Here is a 23207-nt window from a genome sequence, read left to right on the forward strand (position 1 = left end):
CTTTCTGATGTCAATATTTAATTACATTTTGGAAAAAAAAAACTTTAGAACTCTTTGTAAAGTTAAGGTCCGCTAATTGTGAACATTCGAGTTTTCCTAATAATAATAATAATAATAATAATAATAACATGATTTTTTTATATTAACAGTTGACCTTAAGAAAGAAAAAGAATTTTAAATTGTTGTTTGAGTCGTTATTTATCATATTGCAAAAATCCTGATATTGGGAAATTATATATAAGCTAGTTTTTTACTTCACAAAAATCTAAGTCTAGTTCATGCAAAAAGTTTGTGCAACTTTTGAAAAATCATTCAGTGTGAAAAAGGATTAGTAAACATTTTCAACTACTAGTTTGAGTCCCGAAAAGTTCTCGAAATGAACTCGTATTCACAGATTTAGAAAAAAAATATCAAAAAGTAGAACTATGTTATGAGCCTACTTAAATAAACGTTTCATTGAATAATTTTGAATTAATTGTTACTTTTCATTGAAAAGAAACAAATTAATTACTTTTTTTTAATTATTGGAACTATTGCATAGTTGAAAAAAACTCCCGGGTCCCGGAAATTCCCGGGATATTGCCAAATACAACTCTCGATTCCCGGGAAATCGAAAATCTCGAGAATCGTCACCCTCTATACACATGAAAACTAACATAGAAGAGTTAAATATTTGTTCTCATTTCCCTGAACAAATTTTTATTACTTAATATAATTAAAATCATGAAATTGAAAATTATAGCCTTAAAAAAAATAAATGGTGTTTTGGTTCATTTTGGAAAGGCTTTATTAATATTTTTTGAGCCATCATGCTATTGAAAATCTCAAAGCATGGAAACTTTATGCTTCATCGATCACCAATCCATTTTTGTTCCGATCGGAACCATCGAAGATGAAAACATATCGATTGCCACCGTTTGCGAAAAACATCCTGCAAGCAAGTTTCCCACCCACCAACTCTTCACATTTTCGCGCACTTCCAACGTTGATATGGTGGAAGCAAACCCGCCCCAAAACACAGATGATTACGAAAAGTGATGAAACATTGCACAATTTTGCATGCACTTTGCCGGCGTTTGCGCCGACAAGCGAAGACTGCACCACCACCACCACTATGAGCAAGTCGCGAAGAATTTCCCAACGGATGGCAACACTGCCGGTTTGAAGAAAATTACACCCGACTCAATTGCATATCGCGTGGCTTTGCTGGAAGCTATTAATGTATGTTTTTCCACATTTTCTCAACCTGGCCGCGAGCTCTCTCGGTGATTCAAGTTCCTCTTTTTGCTACAAAATTTTGCTGCAACCGTTTAAATTGTTCTGAACAATTTGCGAACCTAAAAATTGTAAGAAATGGCTTCGATTTTTTGCACAAACATGAACCGATAATTAGCTCAATCCAAAATCGTAAATTAACCGTGAGAACCAAAAGCGGTGCCAACATTTGCGAAACCACCCCACCCCCAATTAGTTTCGCCAATAGAGGAGAGAGAAAGACAAAATCACGCCACCCGTCAGTTTCCACAGAGGCGAGGCGTGGGGACCACCTTAATTTTTTGGGCAGCCAAATTTCACACCTTTTGGTCACCTCATTGGCCATAATTGAACGCGGCTCGTTCCTCCGTTAAATGCTGTCGAATGGTCGAAGCGCACGTGGTGGGTATTGAAGGTGGGGAAAAAAAACTTTGAACTGTGCACATGAGCAGAGCGTTTGGCTTTCGAAATGCACTTCACTTCAGCTGGAAAAATGGTTGTGATTATTAGTGCGTGTTTAGTGTAAGTTAGGTGGTACGAAATTAATCTGTCAGCCTAAACTTTTTTTCAATACAGTACATTTAGGCAAAATAATGCTATCAATTTGATGCAAAAAAAAGGTGCAGGTGGTTATGTTACACATGACCAGTATGACAAAGAACTTTGCAAGATGATTGTTGAAATTTTCGATTAGAATGTCCGGTCCAAATTCCCCCCTTATAAAAACTGTCCTATCGAACTAAGGGGACGGAAATTGCAAGTGGAGCTGAAATAGAAATCGAAGTGAAATCAATTTACTTTCCTTCACCACTCGAAAGTTACCAAGATGCGGGAATGTTTTTGCAAGGCTGTTGCAAGCAATCGGTGGCAGTAAAGGAAATTTGAACAGCAGACATTAAAAACTACCCTTACAGGGCTCTTAATGATTACGAGATAGTTATTTTAATTTCCAGAAACCGATTTTCGCAGTGGCACAAAAAAATGTGCATCGCAGTAATCTATTTATTACTTCCTGCCTAATAAGCAATATATTTTAACTGCTTAGTTTCAGATAATGGCCAAATGCAACTTTTTATGTCCAGTATCAAAAATCATAAAGTTTGATACCCATATTGCCCCAACTCTTATGGTCCGGCAAATGTCCCCCATCGGAACATCCGCGGGGCCTCCGGCCACTCCGGATTGTGGCCACTACTGCCAAAATGTCAAATTTCATGTCCAGTATCAAAAACCATAAAGTTTGATACCCATATTGCCCCAACTCTTACGGTCCGGCAAATGTCCCCCCATCGGAACATCCGCGGGGCCTCCGGCCACTCCGGATTGTGGCCACTACTGCCAAAATGTCAAATTTCATGTCCAGTATCAAAAACCATAAAGTTTGATACCCATATTGCCCCAACTCTTATGGTCCGGCAAATGTCCCCCCATCGGAACATCCGCGGGGCCTTCGGCCACTCCGGATTGTGGCCACTACTGCCAAAATATCAAATTTCATATCCAGTATCAAAAACCATAAAGTTTGATACCCATATTGCCCCAACTCTTACGGTCCGGCAAATGTCCCCCCATCGGAACATCCGCGGGGCCTCCGGCCACTCCGGATTGTGGCCACTACTGCCAAAATGTCAAATTTCATGTCCAGTATCAAAAACCATAAAGTTTGATACCCATATTGCCCCAACTCTTATGGTCCGGCAAATGTCCCCCCATCGGAACATCCGCGGGGCCTCCGGCCACTCCGGATTGTGGCCACTACTGCCAAAATGTCAAATTTCATGTCCAGTATCAAAAACCATAAAGTTTGATACCCATATTGCCCCAACTCTTACGGTCCGGCAAATGTCCCCCCATCGGAACATCCGCGGGGCCTCCGGCCACTCCGGATTGTGGCCACTACTGCCAAAATGTCAAATTTCATGTCCGGTATCAAAAACCATAAAGTTTGATACCCATATTGCCCCAACTCTTACGGTCCGGAAAATGTCCCCCCATCGGAACATCCCTGGGGCCTCCGGCCACTCCAGTCAGTTCCAGTTCCAATGATCGACTCCCGCGACTGGCATGTCTTAGCTGGTCCTTGCCTCCAAGCCATCTGCTCTCGGACCTCCAGGCCGTCTGCTACCGGGCCACCAGGCCATCTGCTTCTGATGTGTTCTCGTCGACGTCCAGCAATAGAATGAATTTTCGGGACCGACCGAGCCGAGTTTTGTTGGCTCGTCGGCGACCCGAAAATTATGAGGTGGAGTGGGGGTGATTTTAGATACATCAATCTCACGTCTCTCGATTGACTGATTGGGAAACGTTCGTTCATCCAACCAGCGTGCACCAAAAAGAGGGGAAATTTGCCGAGAGGGGAATTCGTCACGTAACGTTTTCGCTTCGCGAAAATTTTGGATTGACACCACGTATAGAAACCTTAGGACAAAGTTCTTTGTCAAAAATCACATAATGCAATTTCCCAGAATTACAAAAATTCCGGTAAACGGGAAATTTTTAACAAATTTCCCGCGAAATCATACAACTTCAAGAAAATACTTTTCTTAATTTTTAAAAGCTGTTCTTCGAGTTTTAACACAAATAAAAAAATTATCCAAGGAAGATTTTAATTGTGAGTAGAATGAATCCATGCTTCAAAACTATAAAAACCAATAACCTTTGTGACCAATTCTAGAGAATGTGAATGACTTCAACACATAAAGTTGAAATAAAAAATAATCAGGCAGAATTAAGATTTTTAGACAAATATTTTTTTCCAAAACAAGTTACCGATTTCAACTCATGAACAAAATTGCATAGAATCTTGTTTTTCTAACTATTCGTGTTTTTTAACATAAAGTATTTTGTATGGAATGACTCCTATTTTTTAATATCTAGAGCAAGTTTTTGATATATTTTTGCATCCTTTGAGCACTTTGGTTTTGTTACATGGTTTTCAGTCTTATAAATGACTTGGGTCTAACGTGTTTTCATAGCACAAAAAGTTGTTTTATATTGAACCATTAATTAACATCACTTCATAACAGCGATGGAATAATCATCAACATAACAAAATTCATGCCATTTCAATAACAAATACTGTTAAAATAACAGAAAATGTTATGGAATCTTCTTAAAAAATACATTTTTGCAAGAGTTTAAAAACAGTTTATGTTATCATAACAAAATTTGTTTTTGGTCTGATATTGGTTGAAAGCCAAAACAACTTGGGCATAACATGTTTTGTTATGGAAGAATACCGCCAACTGTTATTGGGATGATCGGATTAGCTGTTAAAATAACAAAAAATAATAACAAAGATTTGTTCGAAGAATAACTTAAAATGTAATTAGTCTGTTATAACAATAACGATCCAATAACAAACAAATCATAACGACGAATAACAAATTTTGTTATTAATAACATAATATGTTATTGGAATGGTATTTACAAATATCAAAAAATGTTATTCCCAAGTTATCTCCGTCTTCTCGGGTTCATCAAGAGAAAAAATCCGAAGGGAACATTCTCTCCGCTCTCACGCACGAAAGATCGGTAAAAAAATCTAAAAAAAAAATCATCATCTTGATTATTCTGCGGAACATCTTTTTCACTTCTACACTTGCAAGTGTAACGTTACACGTCGGAAATTGACCTGTCACGTTTTGTAGATGGGCAATGTGTGTAAAAAAGTGAAAAAAATAATTTCAAGTGGTGCTGACAAGGGAATTCATCAAAAATCATCAGCAGATTGATTGTCTGAGAGAAATTCGGGAGCGATTTTCTTTTGCGTGATTTGCCTCCTCTCTCTTTCGCGGGTGAAAAAAGTTTGCAAGCGAAAATGATTGTGATCCCTGATCCACAATAAGTCTTCCATTATTTCATATTTTACTCTGTAATATCCAAATATAATTAAATATATGGCACTTTTTATTTTTGCACAATCCTTCCCCCCATTTAATATCAGGAACTGGGGAAATTTTCATCAGTATTTGTTACATTTTAAGGGTACTCAAACAAGAGGTAATGTTCAACCAATCAGTTTTTCAAGATTTCAAAATTATAATTTTTTTTCGGTGCGCGCTAAACAAAATTGTAATAGTTTATTTCCATAACATACAATTTTAATTTATGTTGGCCTTGTTGCAAAAAGCAAAAGTTATTTAAAGTTTTGAATGCTTTAAAAAATATTAATATTTGAAATCAAACATGACATGACATTTTCAACCAAGCTGATTACATTATAATTAAATGAAATAATGTTCATTCATGTTCTTCAGTTCATTTTCCAAATATTGATGCATAAAAAAATGTAAATTTCCGTTTGAATTTCAAAATATTATTGAATCTAAATGATTTTTTTCCAAGGTTTCACGTCTTTTTCCAATCTGTGGTCCAAAAATTTAAAACGTTTAAAAAGTTTTTTTTTTAATTTAACAAACAAAACTTATACAGTGTATTTTAAACAGTGATTTTTACGAAAATTTTGTCATTTTTCGATTTTTTTGTCATTGCCAATGAATCAGAAAAAAGTCTTGAATTTAAAAAAAAATGCAAACTGGAGCGTTTTGGTATGTCCACGCATCCTTCCTCCCCTGTAGATTCTGTGAAATGTGATCCGTTCACAGAGTCCTATCTGCGGTAAACAAAATGCAGTTGGGCTGGCCGCTTTAATTTTTCTAACACATTTTCGTGAACAAAAGAAGCACGCTTTAGTTTTTGATATGACACTTTATTTCTATCCGGACAGATTTCAATATCCGACTGCATCCGACGACTGTCGGCGGTGAAAGAGGACAATCTCTGAGACACATTCTCTATTGAACCTAATTGCCATAATTTTAGGGAAATAAATACCTAAATTGAGCACAATAGATATTTGCCATGATTCTCTCCTATAGCTGGTCAGCAAGAAAAAACAAATTTTAATCGAGTCTTCATTTTGCATCGTTCTGTAAACTGATGCTTCTCTTCCTCGACGGTCCCTTGGATATTGACAACCAGAGAGTCGACTGTACTACTTTTATAGTGACTACAATGTTCTCGGATATAATGTTATTATTGATAATGACAAGAAAAGTTTTTGGGGCGTGATCTAATCACAAGACTTTCCAGCATGCTTTCATCGGACTGGCTGTGTTTATGTTGGATTAGATTAGATTAGATTCCATTTTGAAAAATGCCATATTTGGTGCTATGGCACAACATGCTCAAAATTTATTTAACATTGTTGCCAATTTTTCTAAAAGATCATGATTTTCGGAAACTTTGGATTCTGGCATTTTCCATTTAATCATCAACCAAAACATTGTCCACTGGCAACCTTGTACCGTTTCCTTAAAAATAAATGGAATCCTCTAAACTTAACAAATGCAAGAAAGCAACAAGAAAGTTATTTATAATAAAAGAAGTTTACAAAAATTCAATACAGCTTTTTTTGTTTTTGAAACAGAACGGATTCACAAGTTCGAATGGAACTCCATTCGAACTAGCGAATCCAAATACCGTAAACCGGGGTGACTTTGATAGGATTTCAATTTGTTTTTGGAATATTTTTCAACTGTTAAGGTCTTTTTCAAAATTATTATTTTTAAAACATGTACTGGGGTAAGCCACACAAAGTTCATGCACTATTTTTGAAAAAAAGTTTTTTCAATAGTGTTTGGAACAATAGTTACGTTAAAAATTCTTAGTTTAAATTCCGGGGTGACTTTGATAGTCATAGAGTTTCTTGTTAAAATCAGATTTAAGGTGTTCAAACTTTATTTTTACGTTAAATGTACCATCACTTAGGTTGCCGATATAGTTTGAAAGAAAGAAAATCAATGTTTATGTTAAGTTAACTAAGTTTATAAGCTTTTTATTAAAATACATATACATTTCAGGTAAAACTGATAAAATGTTGGATTTTTTCCTTAAATTCTTTAAAACTAGTTTTGTTTATGAAATTATCGATCTATATTGCATTTTATACTAAATTCAAAGCACGAATCACAAGTTTTCACATTTTACATGAAATTTGTTCAACTGAAATTGCCTATAATTTTGGAGATTTTTTATTACTTGTGTCTCAAAAACACATATTATTATTTTTTTTACATCTTTTTCAACCTTCTCCTAGTGGAAAATTGTCCAAAGAATCCAAAAATGCATCCCGTTTTCCGATTCAAAATAATGTTCATTGAGAAAATCATGACAATTTGAAAAGTGTTAAATAATGCCTTTCATCAACATTTTCTTAGTTATAGTTAACTAACTATTTAAACTTTTCAAAATTTTATGAAAAGTTCCTCTTCAGGTACTTTGAACACTTCTCTCCCCCGGTCAGTATGATTCCAAACCATTCCGTATGTAATTTATTTGTACTCTTCATTCTGCGGAAAAATCTCAAACCTATCAAAGTCACCCCGGCTATCAAAGTCACCCCGTTTTACGGTACGACATTTTAAACGACTGACAATCGAATTTTGATATTTAAGTGCTTTTTATATTCAATGAGGAACAAACACATTCAAATAAGTGGGATTCGGATTATCTGGGTTTCAATAAACGAGATTTGAATAGGAAGGTGCTGTGTCCTATCCCTCGCCTAGACCAGACCAAAATCCATGATAAAGCTGTCAGACCAAATCTGTCAGACCAAGACTGTCAGACCAAAGAGCAAAAAGTAAACAATCTTGGTCTTCGACGTAGGTGCAAAAAAAAATGAAAAAAGAATTTTATTTTTCCAATTCAATAACTGGGTTTGGACTGCAAAATTGAATGTACGTCAGAAAATGATAAAACACTGCGGCGTCCTGTACACCGACAATTAAATAAGCATTTAAAAGCCTAATTCTTCCACTTTGATTTTTGATCGCATTTTCGGTTTACACCTGAAAAATCTTGAAATTATTTATACGGATTTGTGGCCAAAAAGTCCATTAGAAAATCAAATTCTCTTCTCATTTATTTCTCTGGTCTTCGCTTCAATTCAAAAGTTTAAAATTGCTTATCAAATACACAGTAAAACATTGTGTAAATTTTGAAGCTTTAATTTTGTAAGGTTGAATAATACCAATGTAATTTAATCACAATTAAGACTGAAAAAGTGACATTACAACAGAAAGGAGGTAAAATTACACATTTCCAGAGGTAAAATTATACATTTTTTTCTGACATAAAAGATCTACCCCTTCCCAGATGTAATATTACCATGATTTTTTTTTTCTGTGTATGAGATGATGGTGAAGCTAAAGAAGCCAATATTAGTCTGTAAAAATCATTGAAAATTTGAAATATCATCAAGCTAAAGCTTTCCAAAAAACACAAACCGATTAATAATGGTTTTTGTTTTTTTAGATTCCTCGAAAAGTTGAGTTGAAGACGGTTAAATTGATGCAACATTACATACCTCAAGATTTCCATTTTATCCAAACTTGTTTTAGATCAAGAGCAACTCTTTCAAGAGCGTTCATACCATTTTATCAATCCATGCTTGTATACATAGTTGTTTAGAACTTGTTCAATTCTCCAATGTTCTCGAACCCCGCAAAAGTCACGTACCGGCCAACCATTTTCGGTATCCAAACAATTTTCAAGTTAGTTCAAGTCAATGAATTTCGCGTGTAAAATCTGGTCGTCGGTGGCAACTTGCTGCTGCTGCTGGCACTAGTACGCACCGGTTAATTATACCCACGAGTTGAGCCGTACTTCAAAGATCGCAATTACCCGGCCATATACGACCTGCTACAACAACTTGCTGAACTATTGCTACGATGATGGCATAGTTGCGGCAGTCGTTGTTGCCGATATCCTCAACACACACACACACGCATGTGACATAATCGTGAATTGGCCGGAGCTTGTTTTCGCCGGGGCCTCGGGGCCCCCGAACCAACGCTATAGTCTAGCCGCCGAATGGCTAATAGCTTCCAATTCGCCGGCCTGCCTCTCGAGGGATTGTGGCATGTGTCACACAGGTGGAAGTGGGTCTTTCGAAATTCTGATTTGTCGACCGCTGCACAACGCACCGCAACGCGCGCGCATAAGCTACCTTCTCGGAAAGTACCGTTCAATTCGGAATTAGTGGAAAAACTTGTTTCCCAGTGGGCCCAGGTCTGATGTGAGGAACAGTCAGTTAGGGGTTAGGAAATGGATGGACGTTTCCGAAGCTAATTGATTTTTAAATGGAAAACCGATACCGTCACGAGTTGGTGATTGGCGGGCGCGGGTTGTGTTGCGAACCTGCCGGGGTAGAATGGCGTGCAGATTGCGATTTTTATGCACCACCAGCCGGCCGGAGTCGGTTGAAACCGATTCTTTCGGTGGCCTCGTTCTACGACGTCATGAAAAAACCAGGTTGAGGCGAATGATTTGCATGGGAAAGTTATTGATGTTTGATTAATAAGTTGGAAACAGCTTTAATGTAATAAAGGCAATAAAAATCCCAATCCGTATTCGAATTATACACATTTTTTTTGGAATTCTAAAATATTTTATAAAGGAAAAATGTTAAAAAATTACCCTTGTTCAAAAAGATGAGTTATTCTAACATTTTTTAAAATTAAAAATATGTAAAAAGCATTGCATAGACATACTAATTTTGCAAAATGGACAAAGTTTTAATCAAGTAAAAAAAAATACAAAGAAAAGTCGATTTGCTAAAAGGAAGAAAATAACTGAATATATTGTTATAACTACTAAAGGTAAACAGTCACACTTTTTTTTGCCAAAAATCACTTTGACGTGGGTTAGCAATCAATCTCGTTTTCACAAATTGAAAATTAAAAAAAAAATAATCTTGAAATAATATTAATTTTTAGTGCAAAAATTATGCCACATGAACTTTGATCGTCTTGTTACAAAACTCAAAGATTTTGGCATTTGAAACAAAACATTTCAGGAAGATTTTCAAATAATTTGTATGTCAAATAGTGAGTTCAAATGGAATTTTATGCAACATTGCTTCTTTGCTAGAGTACGGATAACACAGTTTCAATAAAACGTTCTAAATATTTAAAAAATCAAAAATTGATTTCACTTTGGGGAATTGCCCATCACTTATGTATTATTCTCAATTCTAAATTCGGTTTTATTGGTGAATAATCAAGATACAAAGAGTTATTTTGAAGTGCATAACAGAGTTTTGGAGTTCCTTACAGCTGTGTGTTGCATCATAATCCATCTAGGAACAATTATTTCTTTAACTAAGGCACTAGCAAGAGTAAGAAAAAACTATAAAAAAAAACTTACAGAAATTGCAAAGGAAAGGGGATAGAGGAAGAGAAAGCTTAATACTAGATCACAGAAAATTTATCCTTTGTAGATGTGTTTGATCATCAGTTCCCCAAGGGCCAGGAATTGTTCTGCCTTGTTCCGGCAGCTCCGAAACCGCGAGAGCAAAGTACTCCGGCAGGGTGAAGAGATCTTCCCCGGTGACTTCTTGCTGGGCCGCACTGCCGCTACCGGCAGCGACCACGTTGGCGAACGAACGCCCCCAACCAGGAGGGAACGCTGAGTTTTCCGCTGGAACCGTACGCTGCCCAGCTGCAGGAACGGCTGCGCTCGTACTTCGCTGAGGAGGGTGGGACGCTTTCTTTTTTCTCTTTTCCTGCTCCTCGAGGTAGACCTTGCGCGCGACGCATCCGCGGTAATTGCCGGTATGGTTGCCGTCACAGTTCGCGCACTTTACGCGCGGCTTGGTTTGTTCTGCCTTGTCCCCCAAGTCCGCCTTTCGTGGCAGTGCGCACGCCTCCGAGAGGTGTGACCCACCGCACTTCACGCAGCGGGGCCGGAGGTTGCAGTTCCGCGAGCCGTGGCCGAATTTCTGGCAACGGTGGCATTGCGCTACGTCCGTCGGGTTCTTGGTGTAAAACCGCCAGTTTACCCAAAACCGTCCAACGTTTTAGTCCGCCGCAGGTCTTGGATCTTGACGGTGCCGCGGTCGAAGTACAACAGGTACAGTGTGTGTGTACCTGTTACCGTTGTCTTGCGCGAGAGCACTTTAATCTCCCGCGGTTTTATTCCGGCGTCCGAAAGGTGACCCTTCAGGTCGGAGATCGGACGGTCTTGATAACCCTGTAAGACGACCTTAACAGGGGCTTCTCGGGGTTGAATGTGTAGAAGTTGAAGTTGCTACGCTTCAATTCTTCAAACACCAGGTCGAAATTCTTTTTGGTCAGTGTGATCACTTGCACTGCCGACTTACCGATTTTCAGACAATATCCGAGGCCTTCCAGCAACTCGTCAACATCGTCCGCTAACGTGTCCAAAACAAAAATTGAGGTGGTCTACGTTCCGCTGGAGAGTTGATCTTTTTGACGTCGGCACTTTTTCCGTGCACGACCATCATCGTCGTCGTCGTCGTCGGTAGTGCTGCTACCGTCAGAGTTGTTATTTTCTTCGTCGTCGCTCAGCATCTGGAACTCGTTCCTGATGGGGATGTTGGCGGATGTTGATGTGCCACTGGTCGTGGCACCGGAAGTACCGGAACGGGTTCGCACTGGTGATCTTGGGACATATCCAGGATGTAGTAACTTTTGTCGATGCCTTCAGCGCTGACGCTCCCCTGCGCGACGGCGGCCGACACGGCGTTGGTTTGTTTACCTTTTTGCACACGGCCGGTAGACGAACTTCGCGGGTTTTTTGAGGCCGCACTCGAACTGCCACGGCCACGGCCGGCCTTTGGCATGCTGGAGAAGCAAACTCGCGGGTAACCACAATCAATTACGGCGAAAAAAATCGAAAAAACGATGGAGCACTGAGCACTAGCTGCATGCTCTCGTGCGTACACGGAGGGAGCTGCACTTATGTATTAAATTAACAAAAAACACATAATTTCACTTAAAAAATAGAGAATTTTAAATAAATTGAATGTAGAGAAAAATTTTGACGATATTTCTCACTACATGAATATTTTTTAGAAAAAGTTGTCAATAAACCTCAATCAATCAAACCTGATCAAATTTTTCATGTAAAAAATGAAAACTGTTTAAAAATGTTATAATCCGTTGCCAAAGTACGGATAAGTCAACAATTTACACATTTCTTAAATATTTTCTTAGATAAAATCTTATTACTAACTAAAACAACCACATTTTCCCCTTCACAGGAATCGGTATCGACGACACGTTCGTCATGCTGGCGGCCTGGCGCCGAACCTCGGTCAAGTTGTCCGTGCCGGAACGCATGGGCCACATGATGTCCGAGGCGGCCGTCTCGATCACCATCACCTCGCTCACCGACATGCTGTCGTTCTGGATCGGCATCGCGTGCCCCTTCCCGTCGGTGCAGATCTTCTGCACCTACAGTGGGCTGGCCGTGTGCTTTACCTACCTGTGGCACGTGACCTTCTTCGCCGCCTGTATGGCCGTGTCCGGCCACTGCGAGTTCAAAAATCTGCACGCCATCTTCGGCTACCGGGTGCTGCCGGAATCGGTCGCCATCAAAGGTAAGTTCAAAATTATGACTATTTTATGAAATCAAATAAGTTGATGAAACTGACAGAGAAGTGTGAACAGCAACTTGAGTAACGATCTTAAAGTCCCTTTTAAAAATGCAAATCGGTTCAATTCTCAAATTCCTCAGCCAGCTATCGAGCAGTTTAACGCATTTCAAGCGGGTCTCTTCCCCTACATATATGAACTCAGCAAAAGAAAGAGCCTATTTACGATTCTTATCAAACTGCGACGTGGCCACCAACCTGGACCTGGTGTGGTGGCCCCCGAAGGTGCTTTAATCCAATTGAATGCATGCAACCATCAGCGGCGGCAAAACCTAAAGACAGGCCTTTTCATCTCCGAATGGGGGTTCGAGCTGCCATTTAATGGGTTGCACCGGTGAGGCAATCCCGGTTCGCTCAGTGGTTTTTATGTTAAATTCTAATCAGAAATGTTTTAACTGTTTAACTGAAAGTTTACAATCTAAATAAACATTTTTGCTGTTTAATATTGAATGATATATGTTATTTTTAATATTTTTGCAGATTAAATTTATTTTCTTTTTTTGAGATTTTTTATTATTGACAGATACAGTCATACATTATATACCAGATATAGATAAATACTTTTTATTGAAATCATAAGTTAAAAAACAGAGAAAATCTATCGAGTTAAGGGATTAAAGTTATTGTAATACCTCACAAACTAAACATTGACTTTTTATGTAAAAATTGTTCGAAACATTTTTAACTTTGTGATAAACTGGTTTTTAGGATTAAACGAATATTTTGACAATTTTTAAGATTACCTACTTTTGTAATGATTAAACTAACACACTGAAATAAATAACACTGGTGGATCGTTGATCAATGGCATCATTTTTATTTTTCACTTGTTTATATATTATAATTAAGTGAAAAAATGGGCTAATTTTCATTGGGTTTTCTATTAAAGCAGGGTTAATCTATTTTCATAAAATTTTGCGAAAATAATGATAAAATATTGAAGAATGATTGATCTCCAATGTCCTATCTGAATCTAAAACAATATACCTTATAAAGCCATTGCCATTTTCTTAAAAGTTTTTGCCACCTTTCTTCCTCCCCATCCTCAAAAATTTCCCAAAAATCAGAGGACCAAAAAAACTTGTTGAAAATCAAAATTCTTTTAAGGACCTTGTACATTTTTTTGTAAAATATCTAAAATACATTGTATAACACCTATTTTTGTATTTTTCAAAACAATACAGTTTTAGATTTTCGCAAATTTTAATTTTTAGATTAGAAAAAAACATAAAATTTAAGAAAAGATATAATTTTCATAAATTTATTGATATTATGCATATTTTTAGTAGTAGCATAACTGTAATGTAATGTAATGCTTCAAAATTTTGATAGTTGGGATTGAAATTTAACTTATTGAAACTAAAAACATTTAGTAAAAATTATACCAAGCTAGTGAATTGTTTAACAAATTTCAGTTCTTGAGTTTTTTTTAAGTATAGGCTATTGTGTTTGATGTATCTATTAATTACGTGGTTTCTTTGGTTAATTTCATCAAAAGTTCTCATATTTGGGGGTTCTTTGGCAAAAATAATAAGACTCGTATTTTTTTTGTTTGGCAATTAGGGCGGCGGTTGCATCCAAAATAAGGTAGTCCAAAAAATGGCGTTTTTCGTCAATTTTCGCAAAACCCACATTTTTCTAAAAATCATATCTCCGGGACGACTTAACCAATTCTATAGCGCCGCATTTCATAAGATAGGTTATTAGTTTTGCTTTCAAGGAAAATATGTTGAGGTCTTTCAAGGGAAAATATGTAGAGGTCCGAAATAACTAGATGAATATTTGAATAGGTCCTATGGAAATTCGAATATCTCGTGACCAAAAGAAGATATTTTTTGAAGAAAACGCAAAAAAAACCTTTTTTTTCACTAAAAATTCGATAATTTGAAAAAAAATCTAAACTTATTTGGGTATAACAATTTTCGCAATTGAAATACGCAACCTGTTTATTATTGACTTATGAAGTTTTTTCAATTTTTTTCGGGGAAAAATTGTGAAATCGACGGACTATTATCACTAACATCTGAAATAAGAAATCAAGTAAAACATTAACAAAATGCTCTATGCTTTTTAGTGCAGTTATTTTACAAATTTTAGGTATCAAAATAAAACTTTAACGATGACGCTAGCATTTGCATCTACTGATTTTATTTTTCAAGTAAAAAAAAACAATTTACCAAACGGTATATAAAAAACAATCTAGAAAAAATTCCAGATAAACAGTATAACAAAATATAACAAGCAATTTTTCTATACATTCAGCTAAAAACATTAAAACATATTTAATTTCAAATAAACTTTGAAATTAAATAACCCTCTTTCACCAGTGTGCACAAGATGGGCCGAAACGATGCAACTGTTTAACACCCTTTAAAATTTGTTAAAAATATTAAAATGTTGTGGAGATTTCCATAGTTGAGGTTTTTTGAACAGCTTGAATTATTGCCCCGTCAGCCTTCTTGAACTGTTGCCAAATTTTACTTTTTTTTTCTTGTGCTTATTTTGAATGTTTTATATCTATTTATCTTGTTAATAAATAAAACTATTAATTTCAGATATAAATATAAAACAATTTATTTAATTGACAGGGAATTCACGAAAATTAAATCTATCGTATCTTGACGAAACTGAAGCGTTTACTGACATAAACTTAAGTATTGTTGAGTTGTGTTACCATTTGATTAATCAAATATATTCTTGGGTTTGATTTTAAATGTTTCAACCGCTTGAAAACCCCTGCCATCATCCTCGCCCGATCACCGCGGCCAGATTACAGAGCGCAGAGAGTTGCGACTTTCGACAGCTCTACAACATACGAACCGCGCCGCAGTCCGCGGGTCCAGAACCAGGAAGCAGAATGCGTGATTGGGAAAAATGGCCATTTTCTCTCAGTCCACACACACTCTTCATTGAAAATGGGCTCTGAAACCATCCTCCCCCTCCTCCGTTCAACGCGTGGTGATGATCGCTGCAGACCGCGGCAGTCCCGGACACTCATGAGCAAGACTTCCCAGCTCGAGCCTACTCTAAATCGGTTTCTAATAAATTGATAAAAATTTTGCGTGGGCTGCCGGTTCGACCGCGGCTCTGGTCGTGGGCTTTGAAGAGCGGGTTTGCCAAAGTGGCGGGAAAATCTATGACTCGAAGCGGTTACCGTTACGGACCCCAAGCAGAATCTGTTGAGTTGCGGTGGCGGTGGCGGCCAACTTAAGGAGGCAAACAGATTAATGGGCTCGATAGACAATGTGTGAGAATGGTCACACCGAGGAGGGGTTCTGTGGGGGGTTCTGCGCCAAGGGACATGGTCCGGGACACGTGGTGGAGTATCAGATTTCGGACTGGATTAGGGGGGATGTGAACGGGGGTACTACACACTTTATTCCGGATGATAGCTGTGCAGCAGGTATTCACCGTTAAATGCAGCAGACACTTGTTTGATTCCGGATGATGTTTAGAAATGATTGTAAATGTATATTTTTTCTTCAAGAAAATTATGATGATTTTAGATGGTACAACAGAAGACCACTTTCCCAAACAGAAGCTCGAGTTCAATGAATCCTCTTCTAAATTGCTTTAATCTTCTAATAGAAATCTTTTGAGGAAGTCTCTTAAGAGATCATAAGATGCCATAAGGCATAAGAAGTCCCGAGAAGCTAGCTGGAAACTGAAAAGATATATCAGATTAAAATTCCAACACGCAACACTTTCCATCTTCCACTTTGCTATGAGCAAGCTATAAATTATAACTTAGGCTTAAGCGGGAGGAAAGAACCAGTTGTCATCACTACCGGGAATGCAGATCCAAATCTTCCTCCCACGTTTAGAAGGGAAAAACTCAGTAGCGGTAAATAAACTCATTAATGCTTGATAGGATTATTATAGGTTTTTGTCATTTCTAATTAATAGTTCTTTCACTAAGCACAGCTTTGTTGAAGCACCAGCGATGAACAAATTTCCCCAGCTTATTACAAAATTGCGCGACCGTATCTAGTTCAAGATCGCAGCAAAAATCATCAAGTGCAATGTCTCAATTTCTTGTACCACCAGACCTCAGTAGAAAAAAATAACTATAATTGAGCATCTACCCGGTCTACCTCAGATCTTAACTTTTTTCGTACTCCTCTCTCGTGATTCATCTCCACACACAACAGTTGAATGTGGCAATTTGCAATGAGAGACATCGCTCGTTAATCGATTCAAACAAATGAAAAGCAAAACCCGTCGTCAAGTGCCAACTATTTCGACAAAACTTCAGACAAACTATACACTCAATGTGACGAAGAGTTCACTGACTGGTTTCGGCCCAAATTCGAGTCAAGCATAACTTTAGCTGAATCAAACGGTTTGTGAATTGAACAAGCGAAATAAAAAAACAGCAAGAATGGAATTATTTGTTTGGGGGGATGGAAAATTGCGAATAATGACTGCAATGGGTTGGTTTTGCTCAAACTACGGCTCTCAAACGGCAGCGTTTGGATATAGATCTTGGAAGTTTTTTTTTTTTTCAACGACAAGGGGATGGAAGTTTGAGCAAGTCATCGGTGCGCGGTATGTTATGTAATTGGATTAATTGAGCGTTTTAGTGTGATTATAATGACACAATCTCTTTAATGACACGCAAACGGTTCTTGTTTGATGTCCATTTATTCCATTTTTAGTCAAAACAAAGAAAGAAATTATGATAATCTTTTTTGTGTTTAAACACTACCAAAAGATATTAAGGAAATGTTTGGGCTTGCGGAGTTGAATTCAAAATTATACAACCAAAAAAACAAAAACAAAATAACGAATGTTTCGTGTTTTGAGATAGAAGATTGCACCATTTGATTCTTTAATATCGGCATCTTGAAATTGAATTCTGTTTGATTGGAATTTCGTTCATCTTATTTACTTATTTATTAATTCATTTTACGCTATGGGTAATTCTCTACCAAAACCGGAAATGGATTTTATTTTTATTTTTTGATTTGGCTCAAACTTTGTGGGGGCCTTCCCTATGACCAAATGAGCTATTTTGCGTCATTGGTTCACCCATACAAGTCTCCATACAATGTTGGCTGCTGTCCATACAAAACTGGTATGTAATTATTCAAACAGCTGTAACTTTTGAGTGAATTTTCTGATCAATCGGCAAAGTTGTAGGTATTGTTGAGGACTTTTGAGAAAAAAATAGGTACACGGAAAAAAAATTGCAGATTTTTTTATCAACTTTTTTTTCACTAAAACTCAATTTCCCAAAATATGTATTTTTTGATTTTTGAGATTTTTTGATATGTTTTAGAGGACAAAAATCCGCAACTTTTGAGACATAGAGAAACATGGTCAAAAAATCTGCCGCCGAGTTATGAATTTTTGAAAAATAGTGATTTTTCGAAAAAATCGAAGTTTCATGCAAAAACAAGTTTGACATTATTTTTTAATGCAAAATTGAATTTGCAATCGAAAAGTACTCTACAGATTTTTTGATAAAGGGCTCCGTTTTCAAGATATAGCCACCGAAAGTTTGATTTTAGCGAAATATTTGCAGTTTTTCAATTTTTAAAAATAGTGACCATGAGTGACCATTTCTAGAAATATATTTTTTGAAAAGTTCTGAAAATTTGCTATAAAATTGTCTAGGAGATATTAAAGATAGGACCTCGGGTTGCTGAGATAGAGCCGCTTTAAAAAAAAAACACGAAAATTGAAGTTTTCTTTATATCACCAAAACAACCCACCATTTTCTAATGACCATATCTCAACAGCTAAAGGTCCGATTTTCAATTTTAATACATGAAAAATTCGTGAAATTTTCCGTTCTTTTTGAAAAAAATATTTTAAAAATTTTTAAATCAAGAGTAGCATTTTAAATGGGCGTAATATTCAATGTTTGGCCCTTTTAAAATGTCAGTCTTGATTTCAAAGTATTCAAAGTATTTTTTTCGAAAAGATCGGAAAATTTCACGAATGTTTCTTGCATTAACATTGATAATCGGACCATTAGTTGCTGAGATATCGTCATTAGAAAATGGTGGGTTATTTTGGTGAGATCAAGAAAACTTAAATTTTTGTGTTTCTTTTTCTTAAAGCGGCTCTATCTCAGAAACCCGAGGTCCAATCTTCAATATCTCTTAGACATTTTTATACAAAATTTTCTGAATTTTACAAAAAAAAATTTTTTCTAGAAATGGTCACTATTTTTTTAAATTGAAAAACTGCAAATATTTCGCTAAAATCAAACTTTCGGTGGCTATATCTTGAAAACGGAGCCCTTTATCAAAAAATCTGTAAAGTACTTTTCGATTGCAAATTCAATTTTGCATTGAAAAATAATGTCAAACTTGTTTTTGCATGAAACTTCGATTTTTTCCAAAAATCAATGTTTTTTCAAAAATTCATAACTCGGCGGCATATTTTTTGACCATGTTTCTCTATGACTCAAAAGTTGCGGATTTTTGTCCCCTAAAACATATCAAAAAATCTCGAAAATCAAAAAATACATATTTTGGGAAATTGAGTTTTATTGAAAAAAAAGTTGACAAAAAAATCTGCAAATTTTTTTTTTCCGTGTACCTATTTTTTCTCAAAAGTCCTCAACAATACCTACAACTTTGCCGATGACACCAAATGGATCAGAAAATTCACTCAAAAGTTACAGCTGTTTGAATATTTACATACCATTTTTGTATGGACAGCAGCCAAAATTGTATGGAGACTTCTATGGGTGAACCAATGACGCAAAATAGCTTATTTGGTCATAGGGAAGGTCCCCACAAAGTTTGAGTCAAATAAACAAATGCAAAAAATAAAAATGGTCGAGGGGGTAACTTTTGTTCCTGATCACGAATCCGAGGTCCGTTTTTTGATATCCCGTGACGGAGGGGCGGTACGACCCCTTCAATTTTTGAACATGCGAAATAGAGGTGTTTTCCAATAATTTGCAGCCTGTAATGGTGATGAGATAGAAATTTGGTGTCAATGGGAGTTGAGTGTATAATTGAACGCCCGATTTGAAAATGTATTTTTCATCGAAAAAAAAACACTAAAAAAATTTAGAAACTCTCCGATTTTCCGTTACCTGACTGTAAAAAAAATTGGAACATGTCATTTAAGGGAAATTTAATGTACTTTTCAAATCTACATTGATCTAGAAGGGTCATTTTTTCATTTAGAACAAAAATTTTCATTTTAAAATTTCGTGTTTTTTTTAATTTGCAGGGTTATTTTTTAGAGTGTAACCATTTTCTACAAGCAAGACAATTTCAAAAAAATTACGAAAAAAAAAGTTTTGAAAAAGTTGGTCCTCGGCGATCATGGCCGCTCATCGTCACCTGCGACAGATACGGACGACGAAACAAAAAGAAACACTAAAAGTCACTTTTTCAAAACATATTTCCGTAAAATCGCGATAACTCGTGATGTTAATAAGCAAGCCCCTTATGTTTATATATCAATTTTTTGTAATTGTCTCTACAACCCTGCAAAGTTATAAAAAACACGAAATTTTAAATTGAAAATTCTGTTCTAAATGAAAAAATGACCCTTCTGTGTCAATGTAGATTCGAAAATTGATTGACCAAAAATGGTACGTAAATATTCGTAAATCCGTAAATCTGATTTGAAGAACCTTTCTGATCGATTTGATGTCTTCGGCAAAGTTGTAGGACAATATAGAAAAAATTGATGCACGCAAAAAAAAACAATTTTCCAATATCTGTATTCTTAAATTTTTGTTTTTATGTACTAGGTGACAAAAACTGCAACTCTTGAGCCATAAAGAATTACGGACAAAAATGTTACCGCCAATATAAGATTTTTTAAATTGTGTTTTAGTCTAAAACTTTGTTGACTCCAATTTTTTCATGTAAAATCAAAATTGCAATCAAAAAATACTTTAAAGGTTTTTTGTTATAACCATTTTCAAGATAAAGCAACATAAAGTTTAATTTTAACTGAAAAATTTAATTTTTTTGTTTTTGAGAAAATTGCAAGACTAAAAGACATTGCAAATTGAACCCTTTGGTTGCTGAAATACAGCGAATAAAAGAAAAATAAACAAGGAAATTGATGTATTTAAAGTCTCATTCCAACAGTCCTATTTTAAATGTTAAAAAATGAAACATTTGAGACATTGTGTGATTTCCGAAAAAAAATATTTTTATTTTATTTTTGGAATAAACTTTAACAATTCAGAAGGCCATAACATTCAATATTTGACCAGTTTGAAATGTTAGTTCTCAAAATGATAGTTAGAAAGAAAATCTGCAAATTTTCTGATCTTGCCTTGGATAATAATTTATTTTTTTAAACAAGCTTGACTTTTGAAAAGATAATTTTCCTTAATTAAAAATTCCAATTTTTTACAAATTGGACCAATAGTTTCCGAGATATCGTCAGTTTAAAATTACAGGCTCATTTGTTGACACTTTAAGAAATTCATTTCATCGATTCGAATTTTTTGTAAGGATATTTCTAAGAAACTATTTGCTTGATTTTAATAGTTCTAAAGAGAAATTTAGGAATTTGTTTCAACTTAAAAAAAGAGAATATCAGGAAATGCTTTTCTTTCAAGAGATTTTTCTAAATGCAAAACACAAAAATAAATTGAAAATAATTTAAGTATTTAAGTAAGTGGCTATAACTTGGGAACGGTACATTAAATAAAGAAAAAAAAATAATACTTTTCGATTGCCAATCCGATTTTGCTTTAAAAGAGATTTTGAGTGATTTTTGACCTGATTTCTATAATTTCCAAAAAATACCATGACAAATTTGCACCATCATGTCCCATTTTTAGTACCGTAAAACGGGGTGACTTTGAAGTCACCCCTTTGATAGGTTTGCGATTTTTCCGCAAAATGAAGAGTACAATCAAAATACGTAAGGAATGGTTCAGAAACATACTGACCGTGGTAGAGAAGAGTTCAAAGTACCTCAATAAGAACTTTTCATAAATTTTTGAAAAGTTTATAAAGTTAGTTAACTATAGTTAAGAAAATGTTGATGGAAGTCATTATTTTAAACTTCTCAAAGTGTCATGATTTTCTCAATGAACATGATTTTTAATCTGAAAACGGAATGCATTTTCGGATTCTTTGGACAATTTTCCACTAGGAGAAGGTTATATAAGTTTGTAAAGAATAAATAATATGTGTTTTTGAAACACAATTAAAAAAATCTCCAAATTTATAGGCAATTTCAGTTGAACAAATTTCATGTAAAATTTGAAAACTTGTGATTCGTGCTTCGAATTCAGTATAAAATGCAATATAAATCGATAATTTTCTAAACACAACTAGTTTTAACAAATTTTAGGCAAAATTCCGACTTTTTAGCAATTTTACCTAAAATTTATATGTATTTTGCTAAAAAGCTTATAAACTTAGTTAACTTAACATATACATTGATTTTTTTCTTACAAACTATATCAGCTACTTTAGTGATGGTACATTTAACGTACAAATAAAGTTTGAACATCTTAAATGTGATTTTAACAAGAAAAACTATGACTATCAAAGTCACCCCGGAATTAAAACTACGAATTTTAAACGTAACTATTTTTCTAGACACTATTGAAAAAACTTTTTTCCCAAAATAGTGCATGGACTTTGTGTGGCCTACCCCAGTCACCCCAGTACATGTTTTAAAAATAATAATCTTGAGAAAAACATTACCTGTTGGAAAATATTCCAAAAACAAATTGAAATCCTATCAAAGTCACCCCGGTTTACGGTATCCTAAATAATGTCAAAAAAAATTCGAAAATTTCAAAATATTTATTTTGGGTATTCAACTTTTAGTGAAGATAAAAAGTTAACGGAAAATGGGATTTTTTCCTTTGTACATACTTTTTCTGACAAGTCCTAATCTTACAACTTTGCCGAAGACACCAAATCGATCGGAAAATTCCTTGTCAAGATATATTTACATACCCACTTTGTACGACCAGACCCCTTAAATTGTATGGAGACTTGTATGGAAAAAATGATGATGAAAAATGACTTCTTTGGCATGGCGAATCCATGGACAAAGATTGATCCAAATCATAAATTACAAAGAAAAGTCGATTTGCGAAATCGTAGAGGAACCACTTTAAAGGTTAAATACTAAATTGTATAAAGAGAATTTTGAACATAAATCAAATATTTTTTGGGGAAAAAGTATATTTCATCATAAATGTGTCTCATTTAAATGTTGAATGCGCATGCATTTTTCAACCTACCCTAATTTTAAATACCTGCAAGTCATCATCTACTCTGCAAGGACTTCGTTCTACGTCAGCTGGGTCAAGCCCAAAGCGCTCACCCAGCTGATTCACCTCACCTTCTAACGTACATACAGACACATCATCTGCATACCACCGGCGATCAAGAGCCTTGCCCTCGCCAGCAAAACCACAAAGTTATTCAGTTACTTTGTTGACGTTCTGGTAATTTTGCCCGTGCCCATCGGCTGCTCTCTACAAAGTCCACCTGACTTTAATTAAAGTTCTCGGCTTAATTGGCTAGCT

At 35.8% G+C, this 23207-nt stretch overlaps 1 protein-coding gene across 1 annotated transcript in view; it reads left to right on the forward strand.

Annotated features, from left to right (window-relative positions):
* The window catches only part of LOC6053330 (patched domain-containing protein 3), a 165935-nt gene that overhangs the window by 115006 nt on the left and 27722 nt on the right, over positions 1 to 23207 (forward strand). The window contains exon 7 of the mRNA XM_038252559.1: positions 12326 to 12664. Within this exon, the coding sequence (XP_038108487.1) occupies positions 12326 to 12664 (339 nt within the window). The remainder of the gene's footprint in view (positions 1 to 12325; positions 12665 to 23207) is intronic.

The sequence above is a fragment of the Culex quinquefasciatus genome, chromosome 2, assembly GCF_015732765.1.
Source record: "Culex quinquefasciatus strain JHB chromosome 2, VPISU_Cqui_1.0_pri_paternal, whole genome shotgun sequence".
NCBI lineage: Eukaryota > Metazoa > Arthropoda > Insecta > Diptera > Culicidae > Culex > Culex quinquefasciatus.